Source organism: Centroberyx affinis, unplaced genomic scaffold (assembly GCF_046629955.1).
Source record: "Centroberyx affinis isolate AG114_WGS23_722 - 3 ecotype Tasmania unplaced genomic scaffold, CSIRO-AGI_Caff_v1 ptg006282l_1, whole genome shotgun sequence".
Lineage (NCBI taxonomy): Eukaryota > Metazoa > Chordata > Actinopteri > Beryciformes > Berycidae > Centroberyx > Centroberyx affinis.
Genome location: NW_027283193.1, coordinates 94,176 through 113,861, shown reverse-complemented (window position 1 = coordinate 113,861; position 19,686 = coordinate 94,176). Strand labels below are relative to the sequence as shown.

The following is a 19,686-nucleotide window of genomic DNA, read 5'->3' as shown; positions in this document are numbered from 1 at the left end:
CCTGGGGAGGAAATACCCTTTGAGTTTGAGGCCCGGGAGAAACTTCGCCACAGGTACAGCTTTGCTGCACATTAAAATGTCTGCTTTATTTTCTGGGTCCACAATTTCCTCATAATGTCCTAGAAAGGAACTGTTAATTTTGTAGGAAGTTTCCAGGAAAGAACCATGAAATGATGTAGTAGTTATACAGAAAATGTAAGCAGTCTGGTGGAGTCGATAAAATACTGTACATTTCTAAAAGAGTTTCCTGGAAAGAACTGCAACTATAAACTATTTATTGGAAAAGTAATAGGAAGAGGTCAATTATCAGAAGCTATTATTTATATATTATTCATTATATAATATAGTTATTTGTTGAATTCTTAATTTTAGTTAATTTCTAGTTTTCTATGTAACTACTACATAATTTCATGGTTCTGTCTTGGAAACAACAGAAGAAATCGCTTACCAACTACCATTGAACTTCTCTATTATCCCTGTAATTAGTACATAATGGTACATTATGGTTCTTTCCAGGAAACTTCCTAAGAAAATAACAGTTCCTTTTCTAGGAAATTATTAGGAAATTGCGGACCCGGAAAATAAAGCGTTACCAAATATCTTCGCTTAAACAGAGTTGCTCACACTCCCTTTTTTTTTTTTGCTAGCACTGGTAGGAAATTCAACTCTATAACTGGTAGTTGATACAACACTCCTTTTTTGTCTTCTCAATGTCAAACACAAATACATTTTTACTAAAAACATTTAAAAAAATTGTTTTAATTCATTAAAATCAATTTTGATCATGATTTCCTCCAGCAATTTTGATTATTATTATTTTTTTTATTTTTTTTTACAGTTTTGAGTCTGTTATAATTTTTTTTTTTTGTAATTAAATGTTTTTTATTTTTAGATTTTTAAGTTTCCCTTTTAGAGGGTGAATGACATACATAGGAGCATACAGAATAGTGCAGATTACATTACATTTCACCCCCTACCCCCCACCCCCCTCCCACCAACTGTCCCTCCCTTCAAGGGGCACACAAAACAGAGAGAACAGGTCCTAAAATAAAAGAAGCAATATCCAGTTAAATGTAAAATAATCAGGCTCAGGGTATTAAGTACATACAAAGTAAAATTGCAGTTATACAAAGAGGAAAAAGAAAAAGAAAAAGAAAAAGGGGGGGTGAAAATTCAAAAGGACACTTTAAATTCATGCCAATAACATAGTTTTAACATTCTCGGCAGCATTCCTCCACATGTCCAATGTTTGTGTTTTAACACTATTAACCCTTGCTGATGACAACTCCAAGTATATCACATCAAGGAGAGCTTGTAACCAATGCTTTAATGACAATTGGTGGGGAGGTAGCCAACGTAAAACTATGATTTTTTTTGCTGCCGTCATGCCAGCCAACCAAAGTTTGCGCTCTCTCTCTGAGATCTCGAACCTGGAGTTGTCACTCAACAGGAGGAGAACAGGGTCTAAGGGGAAGCGTTTTCCCACCAAGTTAGACACCTTTTTCACTACCTCAACCCAGAACCTTTGCACATCTGGACACTCCCATAAGACATGCATCAGAGTACCCAAAGTCCCCTGACCACAAAATGTACAGTATGGGTGGGGGGCCAAACCCATCAAGTGTCTTTTACGTGGAGTCAAGTATGTTCTGTGACAGATTTTATAGTGAATTAACTGATGATTTGGGTTTTTAGATGCGCAAAAGACATTATCCCATACAACACTCCAGTCTATGACCCCTTCACACTGGGGCAGATCGTTCTCCCACATCCTAAACCCAGATATTTTTGCAGAGGGATGTGACATAAGGCAGTCATAAATGTAAGAGACTATCCCCTTTTGTGGTGCTTTCTCTATCAAAGACACTATGGGGTGATTAGCTAAGTCTGGTCCCCAGGGAACTTTGTATGCCCTAAGAGCTGATCTCAGCCTAAAGTAGAAAAATAACGAGTTTCTTGAAATACCAAAGCGGGATATCAAGTCTGGGAAGTCAAGAATTGATTGCTGACCTGAAACATCATCCAATATTCTTATGCCTTTTTGGGCCCATGATTCCACAGCAAAGGGTTTGCCATCTGACAACAGATTTAAGTTATGCCAGATAGGTGAATGTTTGTGCCATTTTGACTTGAAGCCTAGGTATCTCTCCACATTTGCCATGGTTTGTATTGTGTACGATATTATTGGTCCATATTGTACAGTACATTTCCTATGATTTAGCCCAGAGAAGGCCACATCCCGGAGCCTTAAGGGTGAAACCAGCTCTTGTTCTAAGTATTTCCAAGGACAATGCATCTCTGTATCAAACCAGTAGTGTAAAGAGCGCAGCACAAAAGACCAATGATAAAGCTTAAAATTTGGGCAGGCCCACCCACCTTGAGACTTATTTCTTTGCAGGGTTGACCACTTAATGCGCGGTCGCTTTCCATTCCAAACAAAATTCTTTAACAATGAGTCAAGCCCACCCTTTTAAGTGGCAAGCTAATGCATCTTTATGGCATCGAGCCGAGATATGTACGCAGGTCCAGTCTAGTTCCAGTGTCGGGACGTGAGCGAGGAGAACATTGCTAAAACCCAAATATTATAAGCTGCCTATCCACCGTTTATTTTGACCAACAAAAAAACCGGTTCACGTGATGAAGATCCACGTCGGACTGGAAAATTGTTCGTTTTCGTCACAATAAATGGGCAAAAGTTGGCTAGTAGTGTGTGTGTAGTAGCGTTCCTAATAAGGTTTTATCATTTTGTTCTGGTGCTCTTATGGCCAGAATCATAATCAGTGGCACACAGCCATGGGGTAATGGCATTGACAAGAAACCACACACAGCTTCCTGTCATAATCACAATTGATGAGTCTAAATTAGCAGGAGTGTGGAGGGGGAATGAGGGTGCTCTGCTGATAAGAGGCAAAGAAAGTGAGGAGTCTGGAAAGATAACAGTCTCTTTTGTTCGGCACTTACGGTGTAATAGCACGAGTCATGGTGGAGCCCAACTCGGAGGGCCAGACCGCACACTGGGGCTTGTCGGACAGTATTTTATACAGTAGTTAGCTTGTGTCCTAGGGGCATTCATTTTCATAGGAAACGTGAAAAAGTGTATGAAGTATGAAGGATTATTGATTGCCGCTCTGATTGCGGTAATAAAAGCCACATTCCATCTGATATGACTCCATTTATCACGGCCGTCATTGCGATTGCAGCATTAGCAGTGCAAGGGTTAGGTTAGAAGATTCTGACACCACTATACGGCCCATTGTACTGACAGACAGGCGTAGACAAGTTGTTAAATATGTAAAAAAAAAAAATATGTGTATCTAAAAACGACTAGACCTATGTTATATATTTTGTTGAGTCGTGTACTTACATGATCCCAAATGTTTCCAACAATGTTCAAACCCAGAGAAACACGTAATTTTATGAAGTTGTATGAATGAGCCCCACAGTGTTTGGCATTCAGATTAGACCTGATAGATAGTTTATTCGTGTGTGCATGCGTCTGGGCGGTGGTACTCCTGAATTGAGGCAGGGTTAAGTGGTTTTCCCCTCCGTTGCCTCCCTACTGCATTTCATCAGGCTGTGAACTGACTTCCTGAAAGCTCAAACTGCAGACTCATAATTTAGCCTATGCCATTTCCCCTAACCCTGACAGTGTTAGTGCCATACTGTACACTGAACTACAGCTACTTTTTTTTTTTTTTTTTGCATTCTCTCTTTCCAGTGGCTTACATAACTGTTTGAGTCTTGCAACAAGTTCAGTACTGCAGATGTTGTGTTCATGCAGTTACCTTCACATAGATTTCTAAGTGAAAACAAAATCTGGAAAAAGTAAAGGTGTGTGTGCAAGCTTTGGCGTGGATGCATATATTGAACAGCTGTCGAAAGTAGGCAGGTAGGTAAAACATATTTGAGTACTGAAATTCAGTGATATTTAAAAGGGCCAACGACCTGGGAGAAAGAGGTGGATGGCGAGGGAACACACACACACACTCCTGGGAACTTATCTTGTTAAACACTGGGCATCTTCCCGGGATCGGATTGACGTTTAAACAGTGATTCAGTGGCACAGGACTAGTCGTTACAGAGGGAGAGGAACTGCTTGTTTACTTACCCCGCCCAGATTTTTTTTTTCCTGCTCCCCCTCGGCCCGCAACGGCCCCCGACGCTTCTTTTTTTTTTTTTCGGGTACGCTTTCTCCCTCGCAAGGAAAAGTACACTCAGGGATCGGCGTTTGCCCAAAAAGCGGCCAACTGCAGCCTCGACTCACCGAGCGCCGGCAGTAAACAAACTCATTTGCAAGGCCTTTACGGGGCACTCGGCGTCCAGGAATGCTCGGCGTTCAATTGAAGTGGGCTGTGTCATTACGGCCGGGCCTGAACCACAGTTCCATTTTCAACCCGAGGGAGAAAAAAAAAAAAAGTGCAGACAGCAGGAAGGAAGGAGCCTGTTGAGGGAGAAAAAACACAGAGAGACGGGGCAGCTGAGGAGGATGAGACCGAGATTGGAGGTGATTATCACATCCAAGAACGCCAAGAACAGAAGACTTGTTAGTACTAGTTTTAAGTCGATGTGTGCTTGAGGCCGCGTGATCAATTAAGTGACTCCGTGCTCTAGACCGGCGCACCGTTTGGGCGTGACGTCTCATTCTTGAAATGAATCTCGGGGGCTTCCCATTCAAACTCAAAAACTCAAAAACCTCAGCCAAGTCACCGCCCAATGCATCTGCGGTTGGCAAGTTAACTTCCAGGTGCCTACTATGCGACCTCCGTCCTTAGAGTTCTTTTTTTTGTTATCATACTGAGGCCATGAGATATTAAGCCAGATTTGTCATGGAAGACAAGAACGCATATGGAGAAAGGGCCATGGAACGTAAGGAGGAAACAACATGCCCGATAAATTAAAAGATATAAAGAGGGGTTTGGTGTCTTGCTCTAGGACGCTTTGATGGCTCATGTGGCTGTCGTGGGCATCAAACCAGCAATCATTCTGTTATGGGATAGGCTCTCTAACCACCAGTCCGACCTGCCATGCCCGAGCAAACCTCCCCAGCAAATCATTCGTTTTCCCCATCAAAGCTGGTTTGGCCGTATTTTTCTAGGTTGTATTTTTGCCGAGATAAATGAGCAGCTTACAAAGTTACACAGTACTTAGAGACCGTGCCAAGCATGTATTTTCTTACCAACTTTGCACATAGGCCTACTATACTTGAAATGAACATCTGACCCATACTACTGTGCACTGCGGGTATGAGCAGCAGACAATAATAGATCAGTGTTCATCCTCCCATTGAGTATGCAGGGTTTCTCACCCTGTAGAGGGTTTCACTATCTAACTCTGCACGAGAGCCTTCTCTTCCTTTCCTCCACGCCAATATAAACACCTGCGGGAAACTTTTCGATTGTTACAAGAAAAACATAATAATCAAAGATAACAATAGTGCAGGGTCAGGGTAGGAAAGGTATGCAGAAAGAATTTCACAATCAGACAGAGCCGAGCAGTCTGGTGATGCTTGTCTCCCAACTAAATAACTACATTAAAGCCGCAGTGTGTATCTTTTTGATGAAGAGAAATCAAGGGATGATTAAAGAGGGGAGGAATTAAAAAAAAAAAAAAAGGCTGGAGAGATGAAAGGGAGGGAGCACGAGGTAGGGAGGTGATATCGCCTTATCGGTAGCGGAATGCCAAAGAGTGACCCTGCTTGTTTCTCAAACTCTGCTTCTTGTCGCAAAGAGCGGATGTCCCCGTTTGCTCCGGCATGGGAAGCGTGGGGACGAGCGGTGAGAGATGGATAAAGGGAGGTAGAGACGGAGCACGCTGTACAGTGAGACAGAAAGAAATAAACAGAATGTGTGGGAGTAGAGGAAGGGCAGTCAAAGTGAGCGGGCAAAAGCATGCCATTTTGTTTCCACTAACCAGTTCAACAGAAACTGATGAGTACAGAAAAATCACTCAATGAAACGATACCCGTATCATACTGAACATTCCATCTCAGTTTTCCGGGCTAACCATTGATGAATGACCAAAGTCCAAAAAAAAACCCATGTCGACCTGATGGAGGGTGTGTAGGTGTGTGTGCATTTGTGTGTGTGTTTTTGTTTTGCATGTGGGTATAAGTGTTCATTTTTTATTTTTTATTTTTTATTCTTTTCGAAAGTGTGTGTTAATGTGTGTGGGCATGTGTACAGGTGTAACAGTTGCCTATCACCATCATTACAAAAAAGCAAATGGGGTCAAAAAGGGAAAAAGCCATTTCCGGGTTCCTGGAATATGGAATAATATGCATTTAAAAAGTCCATCATAACATGTTGTTTAGTGTCATATTCAAGTGTCAGTGGCTTGAAACAAGGCTAAATAGTATCAAGAATACGATAAGCTGATTTGCACTGGAAACAAGGCAAATTATCTCACTCCATTGGTAGATATTTTTCACCAGTTTAAGAAAAATTTGTCAATGGGATTAGATAATTTGATTTATTTATGCTTATACCGGATTAAAGGACTTCTTAAGATTGATATTTTTAGACTGCATGTCATCAAATCCAAAACCTAAAACAAGTCGCAATAATTTGAAATAAAGCAGATCGCTTGTTCTTCACTTGCTTTGAGGAAAAACAAGATTTAAGGGTTAGATACCAGATACACTAGATAAAATATTTTGTTGTGATATTTTTTTTTTTACAGTGCATGGATGCTCATAATTCAACGCGGTCGGTGTAAATATTAACCGTTGGAAGTAACTAACCAAACAAACCAAACCCGCGGTCTGAAATCTGAGGTGCTTTCCACCCTCGAAAGTCCCCCGGTGCCCCCCCCCCCCCCGCCCCCCCCCCCCCCGGCTCCCAAGCAGGGAGCTGCTTGGGACTTTGCACCCAGAAGATGTGCGCTGCGCTGTGGGGAGAGTCAGGGATTTTCCCCAGCACTCTCGCTCAGATCTGGCAGTTCGCCTGCCTAGCCGGTCGGTCGTGTATCAGAAACACATGACAACAAAGACACACGCACTCAAAGGAGGAAAATGTGTAGCTTTTTAAAGAGTTTGTTTGAAGACTGTGAAAGGAGAATAACAGCCCATCTACTAACTGTCTAGTTTACATTTCCCACGATCAATTTTGAAGCGCATGTAAAGTGTGTAATTAGATTCTTTAACGTTTATTATAACGTTGTTGTTTTTTTTTCTAAAATACAGAGTTTAGTGCCAAACCTTGCTTGAACTGCTGTCCCCGGGCCAACAAACACGACCCAAATAAGACACGGATGTGAGTGGGCTAATTAGACAAATAGAGGAAGGATGGATAGAGACGAAGGTCAAAGGAAGTTGGCATAGCCTTGTCTTCTGCCTCGTTCTTCTTTTCGCTCTGCTAGGCATTTCATGGGCGTCAGGGGGGGATTTCCTCGCCTGTTTTTCTGAATGAGTCTGATTGACAACCGTGATCCCGGCCTAAACTGTACAATACGAGGGCCATGCAACTGTGTGTGTGTGTGTGTGTGTGTGTGTTTGGGAGCTGGGATGTAGGGGAAACGCATCATCACACTGGCAACTGTTCCCACCCGCGAGGTTTCTTCTGTCTCGATGGAAAAAGGCAACGATGACGATAAACAGATCTGCCTAGTAAGGTTTTCTCTGGACCCTCTTGATGCCTTGGGCCTAATTCAGATCCTGAGTACTAACGTCAGTAGCTTGAGTTGAACTGTACTCTTTAGTATCAATCCATGTGACTCAGTAGACCTCAAAAACAAACACTTCTGCCATTCCTTCAGGGATTAAAGAGCCAGCTGAGGGGATTCGTCAGTGGAGCGATAAATTCACGTCCATTAATGCTACAGTATATATCTTTACTCTAATGTGTCTTCACTGGTCTTCATTCCAGTTAACAGGACATGAGGAAATAGCTGAATATGAAGAATATGAATCACAGTCTGGGCTGATGTTCAGACTGTGGTTTGCTCCCCACAGTTCTAGTAAATGCTAATAAAATACTCTCATGGAGTGTAATGGGCATTTGTTTGCACTGTGTCACTGTGGTTGTATTTGTTTTGAGATGTCAAAGCTACATGATTTAGCACATGGAAGTAGTTCAGTTTGTTCAGCGTTAAAAGAAATGGACTTGGCTCGCAGCGCAATGTCAACTTTTAAAGGAATAGTTCACCCAAAAATGAAAATTGTGTCATCATCTCCTCCCCCTCATGCCAGGTGAAACACAGGTGAAGTTTGTTCATATAACACACAGGGAGGTTGCAGCACAACTCCATAGCAGCCTTCTCCAAAACAACTGAAGTCAGTGGGGACCAGTTCTTCAGAGTTCCAAAAAGACCTACAGTATATTTACACCATCATTTAGTGCAAATCTGAACTACAGCTGATTGATTTGCAACAAATAATGGTGTATAGGTCTTTCTATTCACAGTGTGATTGTTTGGCTGTTTTTGTTGTGGAGCTCTAAAGAACAGGTCCCTATTGACTTCAGTTGTTTCGGAGAAGGCTGCTACCAAGGTGTGCTGGCAACCTCCCTGTGTGTTATATGGACTAACACATTTCACCTGTGTTTCATTTGGCATGAGGGGGAGTAGATGATGACAGAATTGTCGTTTTTGGGTGAGCTATTCCTTAAATTAATATCCTGGTGAACAATAGGCCTATTTCCTTTGTACTGCGGTCTGAACTTCCCTTTCCAACTCCAGCATGTTTACAGTACGCATGCAGAATTCCCAAGTCACCATGATGAGTGTGTGTGTGTTTGTGTGTGTGTGTGTCACTTAATACTCCAGTATTAGTGCCAGCACCACTAACCACAGGGCCACTTGTCCAGTGTGTCCCATCAAAGGAAGATTACATTTCCCAATTCAATTCACTGAATTAAAAAGAATAATAATTTATCCCCCCCCCCCCCCCATATCTGAAAATGTGGCTCGTTTTGTGAATGATAGGGAATCGCATGAATCTTTGACAAAGCATGTTACACCAGTGAGTATTACTCATAAATCTGTCTGGACATAGAGGAAGCAGAGCACAGAGTCTGTGTGTGTGTGTGTGTGTGTGTGTCCATTTTGTTTCCGGCTGCCAGATTGTTTGCCTGATATGCGGCGTACAGCACACAACTTGCATCAGCTTGCACGATTACCTCATCAGCTTGCATCTGGAGGCCTGGAAGGGAGCAAAGTCTAGATGGAGTGTGAGAACGGCCCAGTAGTACCCAGACCCACCACACACCGACCACGTTTGGAGCGGTTTAGTTTGGTTTGTTTGGCTCAGCTGAGAACAATGGCATTCAAGTTCCCACTCCAGCTTTTCCTCTATGGTTTGGGACAGCTAAACAAACCGTAGATACGATCGTTCCTTAAGGCAAATGTAACGCCAGTAAAAGCGCAATGTAGCTTGTTAACCACCTCGGTTCCAGTTGTTCTCACTGGTCCTCCCTGTCTCTCTCTGTCAGGTCCAGGCCCAGGTGTCCAGCTCCCTGGCTGTTGCCCAGGCGCTGGCAGACGATGTGGACTGCCACGTGTTCCCCTTCAGGGAGTTTGGAAAGGGCCGGATCAAGAAGCTCCGCATCAGCCCCGACGCATTCATACAGATCAGCTTACAGCTGGCATACTACAGGGTAAGACACACACACACACACACACATACATAGCGCACACTGGAGTCTTCGTTACACAAACATATATAACATTTGCCAACATTTTCCAATGTATCCACACATGCACACACAGTAGGGCTGCAGGATTATGGCTCAAATGGCATTATGATTATTAATCAAAAATATTGGTGTCATTGATTCAAGGAATAAATTATTTTAGTGAACTTTCATATCAACATTTTGACTATTTTCAGCTACAGTGGACGTTAAATGAAATGGTTCAATATTGTCTTATGCTAATATTCAACGATTTTTACTTGTGTAAAATACCGATATATGACTATAGGCGATTAATCGTGCGGTCAAACACTTGGGCAGCATACACAAACATTCACACACACACACACACACACACACACACACACACACACACACACACACACACACACACACACACAAACACACACAGGGAAACAATAGCAAAGGCGGAAGTGGAGATTAAACATTTACAAGATCCAAGATAAAATACTGTTTACTCTGGAAGTTTTGCTTTCGAAACATGCCACACATCTCACACAACAGTGGTGGACAATGTATCACCTTCACTTGTTCACAATATTCAAAGATCATCACAGTAAAGAACATGCTGCGGGGTATCATGGCTTTAATGCAACAGAAGTCAATGTCTGCGTGCTGTCCAGACATGGGAATAAACAGTACAGATTCTGTATAGACGCCACAAGCAATAAGGAGATCCATGGCGATGACATACACTTCTTTGTGAAGAGGAGGAGAGGATTGTGGGAGTAGTGTGAAAAGTCGCAGCCAAGGTGTGAACATTCATAGATAGTTAATCTTAGAAGAATTTGCGGAAAATCATTTTGCAGTAAGCCATGACAACAGATCCCTACCTAGCTCCCTAGTTACCACCGGTGTTGACATAGCACCGAACACGGGCTCATGGGAACAGTTAGAACACGTCTTCGACCAATCAGGTCGCTTGGCTGAAGCTACCAAATTGCGCAACACAGCACCCTGTCTTGTACACAAACCGATTACAGCAGCCAAATAGTCTCTGTGCACTCTCTTTTAAAGCAAATGAACTAAACCGCAGTGTCGATCACAAAGTCAAGTTGTTCACATTACACTCTCTCTGACTGTGAGCCAATCAAACGAAAGCAAAACGATGTTATTCCCATGTGGTGACGCACAGCAGCTGTGAGGACACCGAACAGCAATAACAGATCCATTGTATAAATGAGTGAAGGTTTTCTTGTTTCACACAGTATCCGGTTCTATGCGTAAAATATCATTGAAAACCGGCAGGGTGACATAATATGAAATGCATATTAATTATTTTGGCTGGTGAAACTGATTCTGCAGGATAAATGTCTGGAAATGGAGACTTCTTCGATAACTACTGTCGTACACTGACTGTTGGCAGACCCGCTCCCTGACCGCTAATATCAATCCTACTAATGGCGATGCCAACGCCATCGACAGAGTGAAACCGAAACCTTCCACTTCCTGTTGCCCTTACAATCGGTCTATTGTTGGCACATGACACCTCGCGTAATGGAAACCGTGGGCAAATCCGCAAATCAATGCAGTGACATTATCTAAACCTGCCAGTTTCCCATGTTTCCCCACCCACGAGGAAAACACTTTGGCTTTCTCTTCAGGAATGTTCTCAGTCCAGTGGGCTCAAACCCAGATTGTGTGTGTGTGTGTGTGTGTGTGTCCAGGAAACCGGGTTGAGATAAAGAGAGAAAACAGGGGGTGGAAAGTGCTGGAAAGACCGGCGGTTGTATTAAATCTGACACTTGGGTCTACTTGGCTGAGAACATAGACTCCAAAATCATCCTTGTGTCCCCGGCAGATGCTGTCATCCACCCTCCTCCTCCTCCTCCTCCTCGTCTCTCCTCCCGTTCTCTCTGCACTTGCCTGAGAGGTGAAGCGTTAACCAGACTCTCCTCCTCCTCCTCCTCCTCCTCCTCTTCCCTTCCTCCTCCTCCTCCTCCTCCAGGATCGCGGCGGCTTCTGCCTGACCTACGAGGCCTCCATGACCCGTCTGTTCAGGGAGGGCCGGACGGAGACGGTGCGCTCCTGCTCCAACGAGAGCTGCGACTTCGTCAAGGCCCTGGAGAGCGGAGAGGTACTGTGCTTTTTTTTTTTGAAGAAGAAGAAGAAGAACAGTTCAACCCCCCCCCCCCAAAAAAAAATTAAAAAAAATCACCAAGCTCCGTTGAGGCTCGTGCGACCATCAAAGACACAGTTTCCCCTCACAATTGCACTATGAGCCCAAAACTCCACTTGGCTAAAACACAAGGGGCTCAACAACACTGCAAAAAATAAAAATGAGTTGAAATTGAGCTAGTCATATCAGTTCAGTTCAACGAGTTATTTTAGTTCAGTTCAGGTCATTTTGGTTCTTTCAGTTATCAGTTTAGATTCAGTTTTTTCAATCCAGTTGTATCTTTGCTGGCCATTTTGAATTTGTTTTCTCATTGTTTTCTTTCTTTCATTCTCTTGTTTTATTTAAGGTTTTTAGAACCCTCATCACAATCACATTTTATCACTGTGTTTTTATCACTTTGCTTTTATGTTTTACCAGTGTGCAATTAAACTAAAGTAAAGTTTATTTCAGCTAATTCGGCTCAGGGTAATTTTTCAATGCAATCGATTCTGAACAGGACAATTGACTTCAATACTGTTTATTCAGCTTATTTAAGTTTCATTGATTCAGTTAAGCTCAATTTAGCTGATTCAGGCCAAGTCAGATCAATTTGTTTCAGCTCAGTTCATTTTGATGTATTCAGTTCAGCTGAGTTCACTTTCAGGTCTGTTCACTGACTGTGACTCACTGACTCATTTAGTTCTGAAAATTGAAATTTCTATTGCAAGAATGATATGCCAAGACCGCCATCACACTGGTTTTTGCATTCTAAATCACTCGGAAAAACCAGTTGTATGACCTCGGCTTTCACCTCAGGAAATCTGAATTGCTCAGAGGGCGTAATACATTTTCCCTTATTCATTCACATGCTTGGTAAATTGGCAGCAAGTTCCTGTGGCATTGCCAAAAGGTGAAACAATCTTATCTCCATTTCTGTTTATATCGGCTGCCTTACACACCCACCAGCCTGTATTCGTGCTGTCTTATGCTTGAATTCATTTCTATAGTGTCTTGTGCTGTTTCATCTGCATTCCACTGTCAAGAACCATTTTTTTTTTTTAAGCATGTCAAAGAGTTCGTTTGATTTTGGTTGGACAGGGGGCGGAACAATGCAGGCGGCTCTTCCGATTGGCCGCGGAGAAGCACCAGAACCTGTACCGACTGGCTATGACGGGCGCCGGAATTGACAGACACCTGTTCTGCCTGTATGTGGTCTCCAAATACCTGGGGGTGGACTCCGCCTTCCTCAAAGAGGTAAGCTGCTCGTATCTATTCTAGGTTGTAACCAGTTTCCAGTAGTAACAGTAACAAAAGTTTCACAAGCCTTGCATCTGGTTTTATTCCCAGGCTGCAGCTCCGATTTTCCTTAAGATTCAATTTATTGAAGTTAAATTGAGTTGAATTGACGCATTAAAAAAACTCCCTCTGCCTTCATCCTCTGCCTCGTTATCTTTATTTTTCCGTAACACCCTTCCTCATATCTCTCTCTCTCTCTTTAACCCTCTCTCTCCCTCTTTATCTATCTCTCTCTCTCTCTTTAACCCTCTCTCTCCCTGTTTATCTATCTCTCTCTCTCTCTTTATCTCCCTCCCTCTCTTCCTCTATGCCTCTCTCTCTCTCTCTCTCTCCAGGTTTTGTCGGAGCCGTGGCGTCTCTCCACCAGCCAGACTCCGGTTCAGCAGATGGAGCTTTTCGACCTGAAGAACCACCCCGAGTTCATATCGCTGGGCGGGGGGTTCGGACCTGTGAGTAACACACACACACACACACGCACACACACACACACACACTTTTGGTTGTAAGCCCCATTTGAGCAGAGGTTGAAGCGCTATGATTGCAAACACACTGTAGATGTTATATAGTTAATTCCTCTGGGGTAATGGTATTTACTTAGAAGCAGAAGACTCTCACACACACACACACACACACATTGTTGTATTAAGCTTACACTAATCTACTCTGATCCTTGTGGTCATGCCAGGTTGCAGACGACGGTTACGGCGTTTCCTACATCATCGTGGGCGAAGATATGATCAACTTCCACGTGTCTTCCAAACACTCCTGCAACGAGACCGTAAGCAACCCCGTTACTTTTTGATAATCACCTCCGTTTTTCACAGGACAGGGTTTGTGCGGTTTTCACACCAGCTCACTTCTCTAACCGCAGGAGCACACAGAACAGAGAAACGTCAAAGTCACAGATTGAGTTTCACTTCTGACGGATAGCGTTTGACTCTCACTTTCTTGTCTGTCAAAGAATTGTTTTTTCTTTTTTTTCTGTTTTCAGTTCCCTTCAGAGAATTCAACATGTCACAGCGTCATGTGTTTTTTTAATTGTATTGTCTATAACCTTACCTGCCTTTCCTCTGTTTCCCCTTCCTCTCTCCGCCCCCTCCTCTCGCGCTCTTATCGCCCCTTTATCTCCGTCTCGCCCTCTTCGTCTTCATCCCCCTCTTTTTCTCCCCCGCGCTCTTGTCTCTTCTCCCGCCGCCACGTCTCTCTCATTCTCTCTCTCTCTCTCTCTCTCTCTCTCAGGACTCCCACAGGTTCGGGGCCCAGATCAGCCGCGCCCTCCAGGACATCTTGGCTCTCCTCTCCTCCTCCGAAGCCAAAACCTCCACCTCCTCCTCTTCCTCCAAAGGTCCGGCCCAGCCTCAGTCCAAGAAGCTCCTCTGAGCACGGGTGAATGTCTCTTCCCGTGTGGACACCCCCCCCCCCCCCATCCTCCCCCTTAAACAGAAACACATCTCAACACATACGCATTGCTGAGTGTACAAAACATGAAGAACCCATTATGTTGAGTTGCGCAACCCGTGACTCACCTGTCTCGAGGTTTTTAAAAAGCGTTCTCATACTCTGACTGAGATGGATTTACAGAACCATCCCGGTGTCACGTATACTTGCCATTACTCCTGACCATTTTCCAAAGCATACCACACTTGCAGAGACTTGCTTGAGATAGGTAATCCACCACAAGGAACATCCCGCCCTAGTTTATCGTTTTTTCTTTTACGGTGATGTGTTCACACGCTGGTGGGAAGCTCCGACGTCCGGGACTTCAATGTCGGCCGCCACGTTTCAAACAACAACAAACGACGAGTAAACATTGGCACCGTGAAAAAGGATGATGTGGATTTGACTTCTTGCTTTTAAAAAAAACCTGGCGAGCTACCAAGTAGGAGATTTGCACCATTCCTCATGTAAGTCTCCAGGCAGAAAATAGTCCCAGAAGAAAAGCTTTTACGAACTAAATTCAAAGGTCAGCGACTTCCAAACCCGGGGGAAGGAAATGTTAGCCGGAGCAGCAGAGGATTTTAAACAGGGAAATCGAGTAAATATTCCAAAATCTGACACGGTATGGTATGCTTTGGAAAATGGTTGGTAGTGATGGTAGAGATGAGAACACCGGTATCGTCCTTTTTTAATTCGAGAAATCCATAAGGGATCGCAGCTTTCACCGGGATTCAGTGGAATTCACGGAAAGAGCAGGTGGTTCTGATTCTTTGTAAACTCAAGTGTATTTATGGACATTTACATTCATCCACACATCACCCATTTAAAGACGTTTCATATTAACAGATGTGTTTAGCATTAACGTATATGTTTTGACAGATATTTACCATTAACACGCAGACATTTGCTTATTCGCATCGAGGGACTGTTCATTTTCTGAGGTGCTTTTCACGTCGCGTGTCGTGCCAGATTGAGACCAATCTCACTGAGGAGCGAGGGGGAAAGAGTCGAGAGGCCCTTAAATCTGAATGAAACCGAAGTTAGTTTTTCAAGTCGTATGCAGACACCAGTGCGAAATGACGCTCCGGTGCTACTCGGCCCCTTCCAAAACAATTCCGAACAGTTTTATGTTCAGCTGGAGGAGAGAACGATGGATGAGGAGGAGGTAAATCTCAATAAACACGAAGGGAAAGAGCGGGACGACACGTTGAAAAGCTAGATGACGAAAATGCCAGTCTGAAAATGCCAGTTTCCCCTCCCCCCCCCGGTTAATTTTCATGTTTACTTTTATCCCAGCTACCAGAACCTGGGTCATTTATTAACTACTTACTGCCTTTTCAATAATATGTTTAGTTCCACAGAGGGTGTTTTTGTACAGTAATTATGGGAACGATGGTGATGCAGCAAGTAAAGCACGTCCTAAAGGGTGTTATGGCTTTTATACAACAGTTACCAATGTATGTGCATTCAAGCAATTTCTTCATATTAGTAACAGGACAGATCACCAACTAGCTCCCTGGCTGCCAGCCACCATTAAAACACAGCTTGGAATTTGAATTTGTTGTAATTCGTTGAAACCCTGTTGCATAAAAGCCCATTGATCTTTTAGTGTTTTCTTCTGGAGTGCAGGAGGTTTTGGAGGAGTGTAGTGACCCCCAGATAAATCTGATCTGAGGACAGTTCTTTTGTTCACACTAATGAAAAGCAGACTGACCCAGAGTTCTGCATGACCATTGACCCAGGCAAGACTACACCGTGGAAAGAGATTAGTACCCGGACAGATTGTATTTCCGTTGCATGAATTTGAATTTGTCATACTCATGTTGAACTGTTGAATTTCAAATAATGCATTTGTTTTTTGATTTTTTCATCAATTATTTCTTGATGAAAGAATACAAAATAGGATTCAGCATACAAGACGGTGAAGAAAGGGTTAAAAGGATTATGGAGAATAATAAAAGATATCGCTAAATAAAAGGGAGAAAATAAAGATTTCAAAATGACTTGAAATTGAAAGCGATCGCAGTTGAATTGAACGTTTAACTATCATTTCGGATTATTTTTTAATGAAAAAACACACTGAATTTGAAATGAGCTGAAAGTTAAATTCAGTAGTTATCGCATCCAATTTCAAATACCGTCTCTGCTGGCACTAATCTCTCGCCATACTTAACAACCCGAGAGAATGTATTCTTCAAGTTGGATTCGGACCCAGATCTGGCGATACTCCCAATATAACACTAGTGTTTTATGTATGCCATGCATAGGGAGGAAGAAAGAAAGGGAGGGAGGAAAAAGAAGAGAAGAAATAACTGTTTTTTTTTTTTTTTTATTATTATTTTTTGTCGTTACTGCTCTTTTTTTTTACTCTTGAATGTCAGCTCAGCTAATTGTTTTACTGTGGTATGTGTTTGACATGGCTGAACTGCACTGTGTATTCAACTCGGGTCTGATGTGGACTACTGCTGTTCGGTATGCAGTGTTGTTGCTTTGTCAGTTTATTTATGTAAGTGAGTCATCATTCAACCTCAACCATTTAAGAGGGAAAATCCATCGCAAAACAGAATTCACTCGTTAACATTTCAGAAACATTTGTTAACTGCTTTGATGTCCGGACCGCTTGGATGATTTATTGAACAAGAAACTAAAGAAACGGGATTTACAGATCTTTACATCATAAAAACCATCTGTTCCTCTGGGAGACGTTCCTTCATCCTCCGAGGTGGACGCTCTTCCACCGAGAAGAGAAATCGAAGCGAAGTCTGTTTCGCATTGGGATTTCCCGGAAAGCTCTGCAGACGGGGGGGAAAAAGAGGACAGCAGCGTGGGGGGGGAGGGGGGTGGGGCCGGTCTGGAGAGAGAAAGTAAGAGAGCAGAGGAGAGAGAGAGAAAGAGGGAGAAGAGTCTGCTGATGACTCTGCCTTTCCCCCCTGCAGCACACACATCTATTTCCACTCTACATTGTATTAAAAGCAATAGAACAACGGACTTGGCAAACAGCAGGAACTATTTTTGTCTGTTTTTTTTTTTTTTTAAAAGTCCGAGGCCGTGACAGTTATACCAATAAACGCATAGCTTTTAAATCGGTGTAGTTTGGAAAAAACCCGTGTGGCCGGATTCAAGTATTCATTCAGTACGACTTCTTCAATGCAAAATTTGAAATCAATGCAATTCCTTAAGGAAATCTTGTAGCCCCTGGCTCTCGAACTGTCTTTTTCTCTGTGTGTTTAATACGAATGTACAGCTGTCGGCCAGTTAGCATCATCAGGAGAGATGCCCATGTGCAGCGATGTAGCGGTAAAACAAAAAGCATACAACCACCAATACGTATTAAAAACCATACTTCTGAAATATTCTCCTAAAAAGACCAAAATGTTCATGTAACACGCGTCAGCCTCATCTACGATTTTTTTTTTTTTTTTTTTTTTTTTTTGTCGGAATATGTTTAGATCATGAAAACGGTTCCCTTTTCCACTACACCTCTGCTCATGTATGGCCGCTATACTCTTAACTGTATTGTATCTCTTTGTGGAGAGACTGTTAGGAAATTGTTGGCTTCATATCTCCATAAGCTCAGAACTCACTGCCGCTTGTGTTCCTGTCTCAGGTTGAACATTTAGCCGCTCATTTCCCAAACTGCCGACTGCCAAAGCTGTGATTCGTTTCTCGAGATATTAAAAACGCGATGTCTACAGTTGCAGCGACTCACAATAACAACCTTTTCTACCTCTCTCCTCAGCTCTTATTTCTTTTCCGAACACTTCTAGCGTTGCACTCTGAACGGGAGTGTCAGTTAAATGCCTAACTCGTGCTGCAAAAGTCATTTAATTCTCACTATTCAGCATTTTCTCTTGCTTTAGCCTACATCATAGACACCAGTCGAACCAATCCTGTGCCTCAATCTGCTCCACTGTGACGCTCCGTATTATCTTTGCTGCACCTGCATCTTTTCCAAACGGAGACACTAAAACAAATGAGATGTGACCGAATGAGGAAAAGTTAAAAAAAAAAAAAAAAAAAAAAGTGGCTTTAGGCGTTTGAACATTTTGGGAAATGAGCTCCATATAAATTGCCACTAACATTTAGTAGCAGCTTCAGAATTTGCCTTGTTTTTAGGGCTACAGGTTAAGACTCTGACATTTCTTGTTTGTTGTTTTGCTTTTGGGAGAGTTTGCTTTTTTTTTTTATCATCACTTTCCTAGTAACCTGGTACAACTGCTGTTTTTACTCTGTACATGTGATGCTTGAGTATATTTTGATGGATCTATGGGTATTGTAGTTAAACTCCTGTATTGAAATGATCTAATAACCCATGTTTACTGATTTTACACTCCACAAGATGCTTATTATTACTGTGTCATTGTCAATCATTTGCATTTTAAAACTTCTTTAAATGTAAATTGTGGACCGTGCGATAAAATGCCTTTTATTAATGGTGATGGTGGGCTATATAAATTAAAATACTTAAAGACCTACGGTGCATATGGCTATGGTTGATCATTTGGCGTGCGTCTGGTCTGCGTTTCCATGACGATGTGGAAAAGTATGACTTTAGTGGGGAAAGCGCATAGGCTACTGAAGGTGTGGGATGTGGAAAAGTCTAAAATTTCCACGGCGGGTAGTCGACCATGTATGATGTGGAAATGTATATAGGCAAAGTAACATTTTGACTGTCCCCTAGCACGAAGGGAGGGGGAGAACTGTGTAGGAGGAAACACGTTCGATCACTGTTGCGTTTCCTACTGGTCACCAACAGAACAACAAAGGTCACAGATTACTTAATGCGACAAGCCCTTAAGACGGGTTTCAAGGGGTTTCCCGAGCAAGATGAGGAATGGTTCACTTTCATTACTGTTTCCATTCACAAGACATACATGCACTTACAGAATGTATAAAAATAACTGTTTTTGTTCATAGGCTCCCCTCTCCCTCTGTGGTTTTCTCTGCAACTACAAAATAAACTGCTCTTATTCTTAAAGAAGTCTTAAAAAAACAGGGGTCTAGCCTATATAGGCTGTATACATGTCTCATTGTTTCCTCTTTTTCATCCCCTCAGTTATAGTTCATTTATCTTATTTAGTTGTTTTGTAAAGCTCTTTGGAAAGTTTTTTTTTTTTTGTTAAAGCGCTATATAAATTAAGTTTATGCGTAGGGGAGAGCGGGGCAAGTTGTCACATGGGGAAGTCGTCTCAGTGGCTTTGTTTCTGA

At 42.7% G+C, this 19,686-nt stretch overlaps 1 protein-coding gene across 1 annotated transcript; it reads left to right on the top strand.

Moving 5' to 3' along the window:
- The first annotated feature begins 7,564 nt into the window (after window positions 1–7,564).
- LOC139638324 (carnitine O-palmitoyltransferase 1, liver isoform-like) lies at window positions 7,565–17,283 on the top strand. The gene is made up of 7 exons (XM_071512434.1): window positions 7,565–7,603; window positions 9,426–9,590; window positions 11,596–11,724; window positions 12,844–12,999; window positions 13,377–13,490; window positions 13,727–13,819; window positions 14,281–17,283. The coding sequence occupies exons 1-7, from the start codon at window positions 7,565–7,567 to the stop codon at window positions 14,419–14,421; spliced, it is 837 nt and encodes a 278-aa protein (XP_071368535.1). The 3' UTR covers window positions 14,422–17,283.
- Window positions 17,284–19,686: the final 2,403 nt, after the last annotated feature.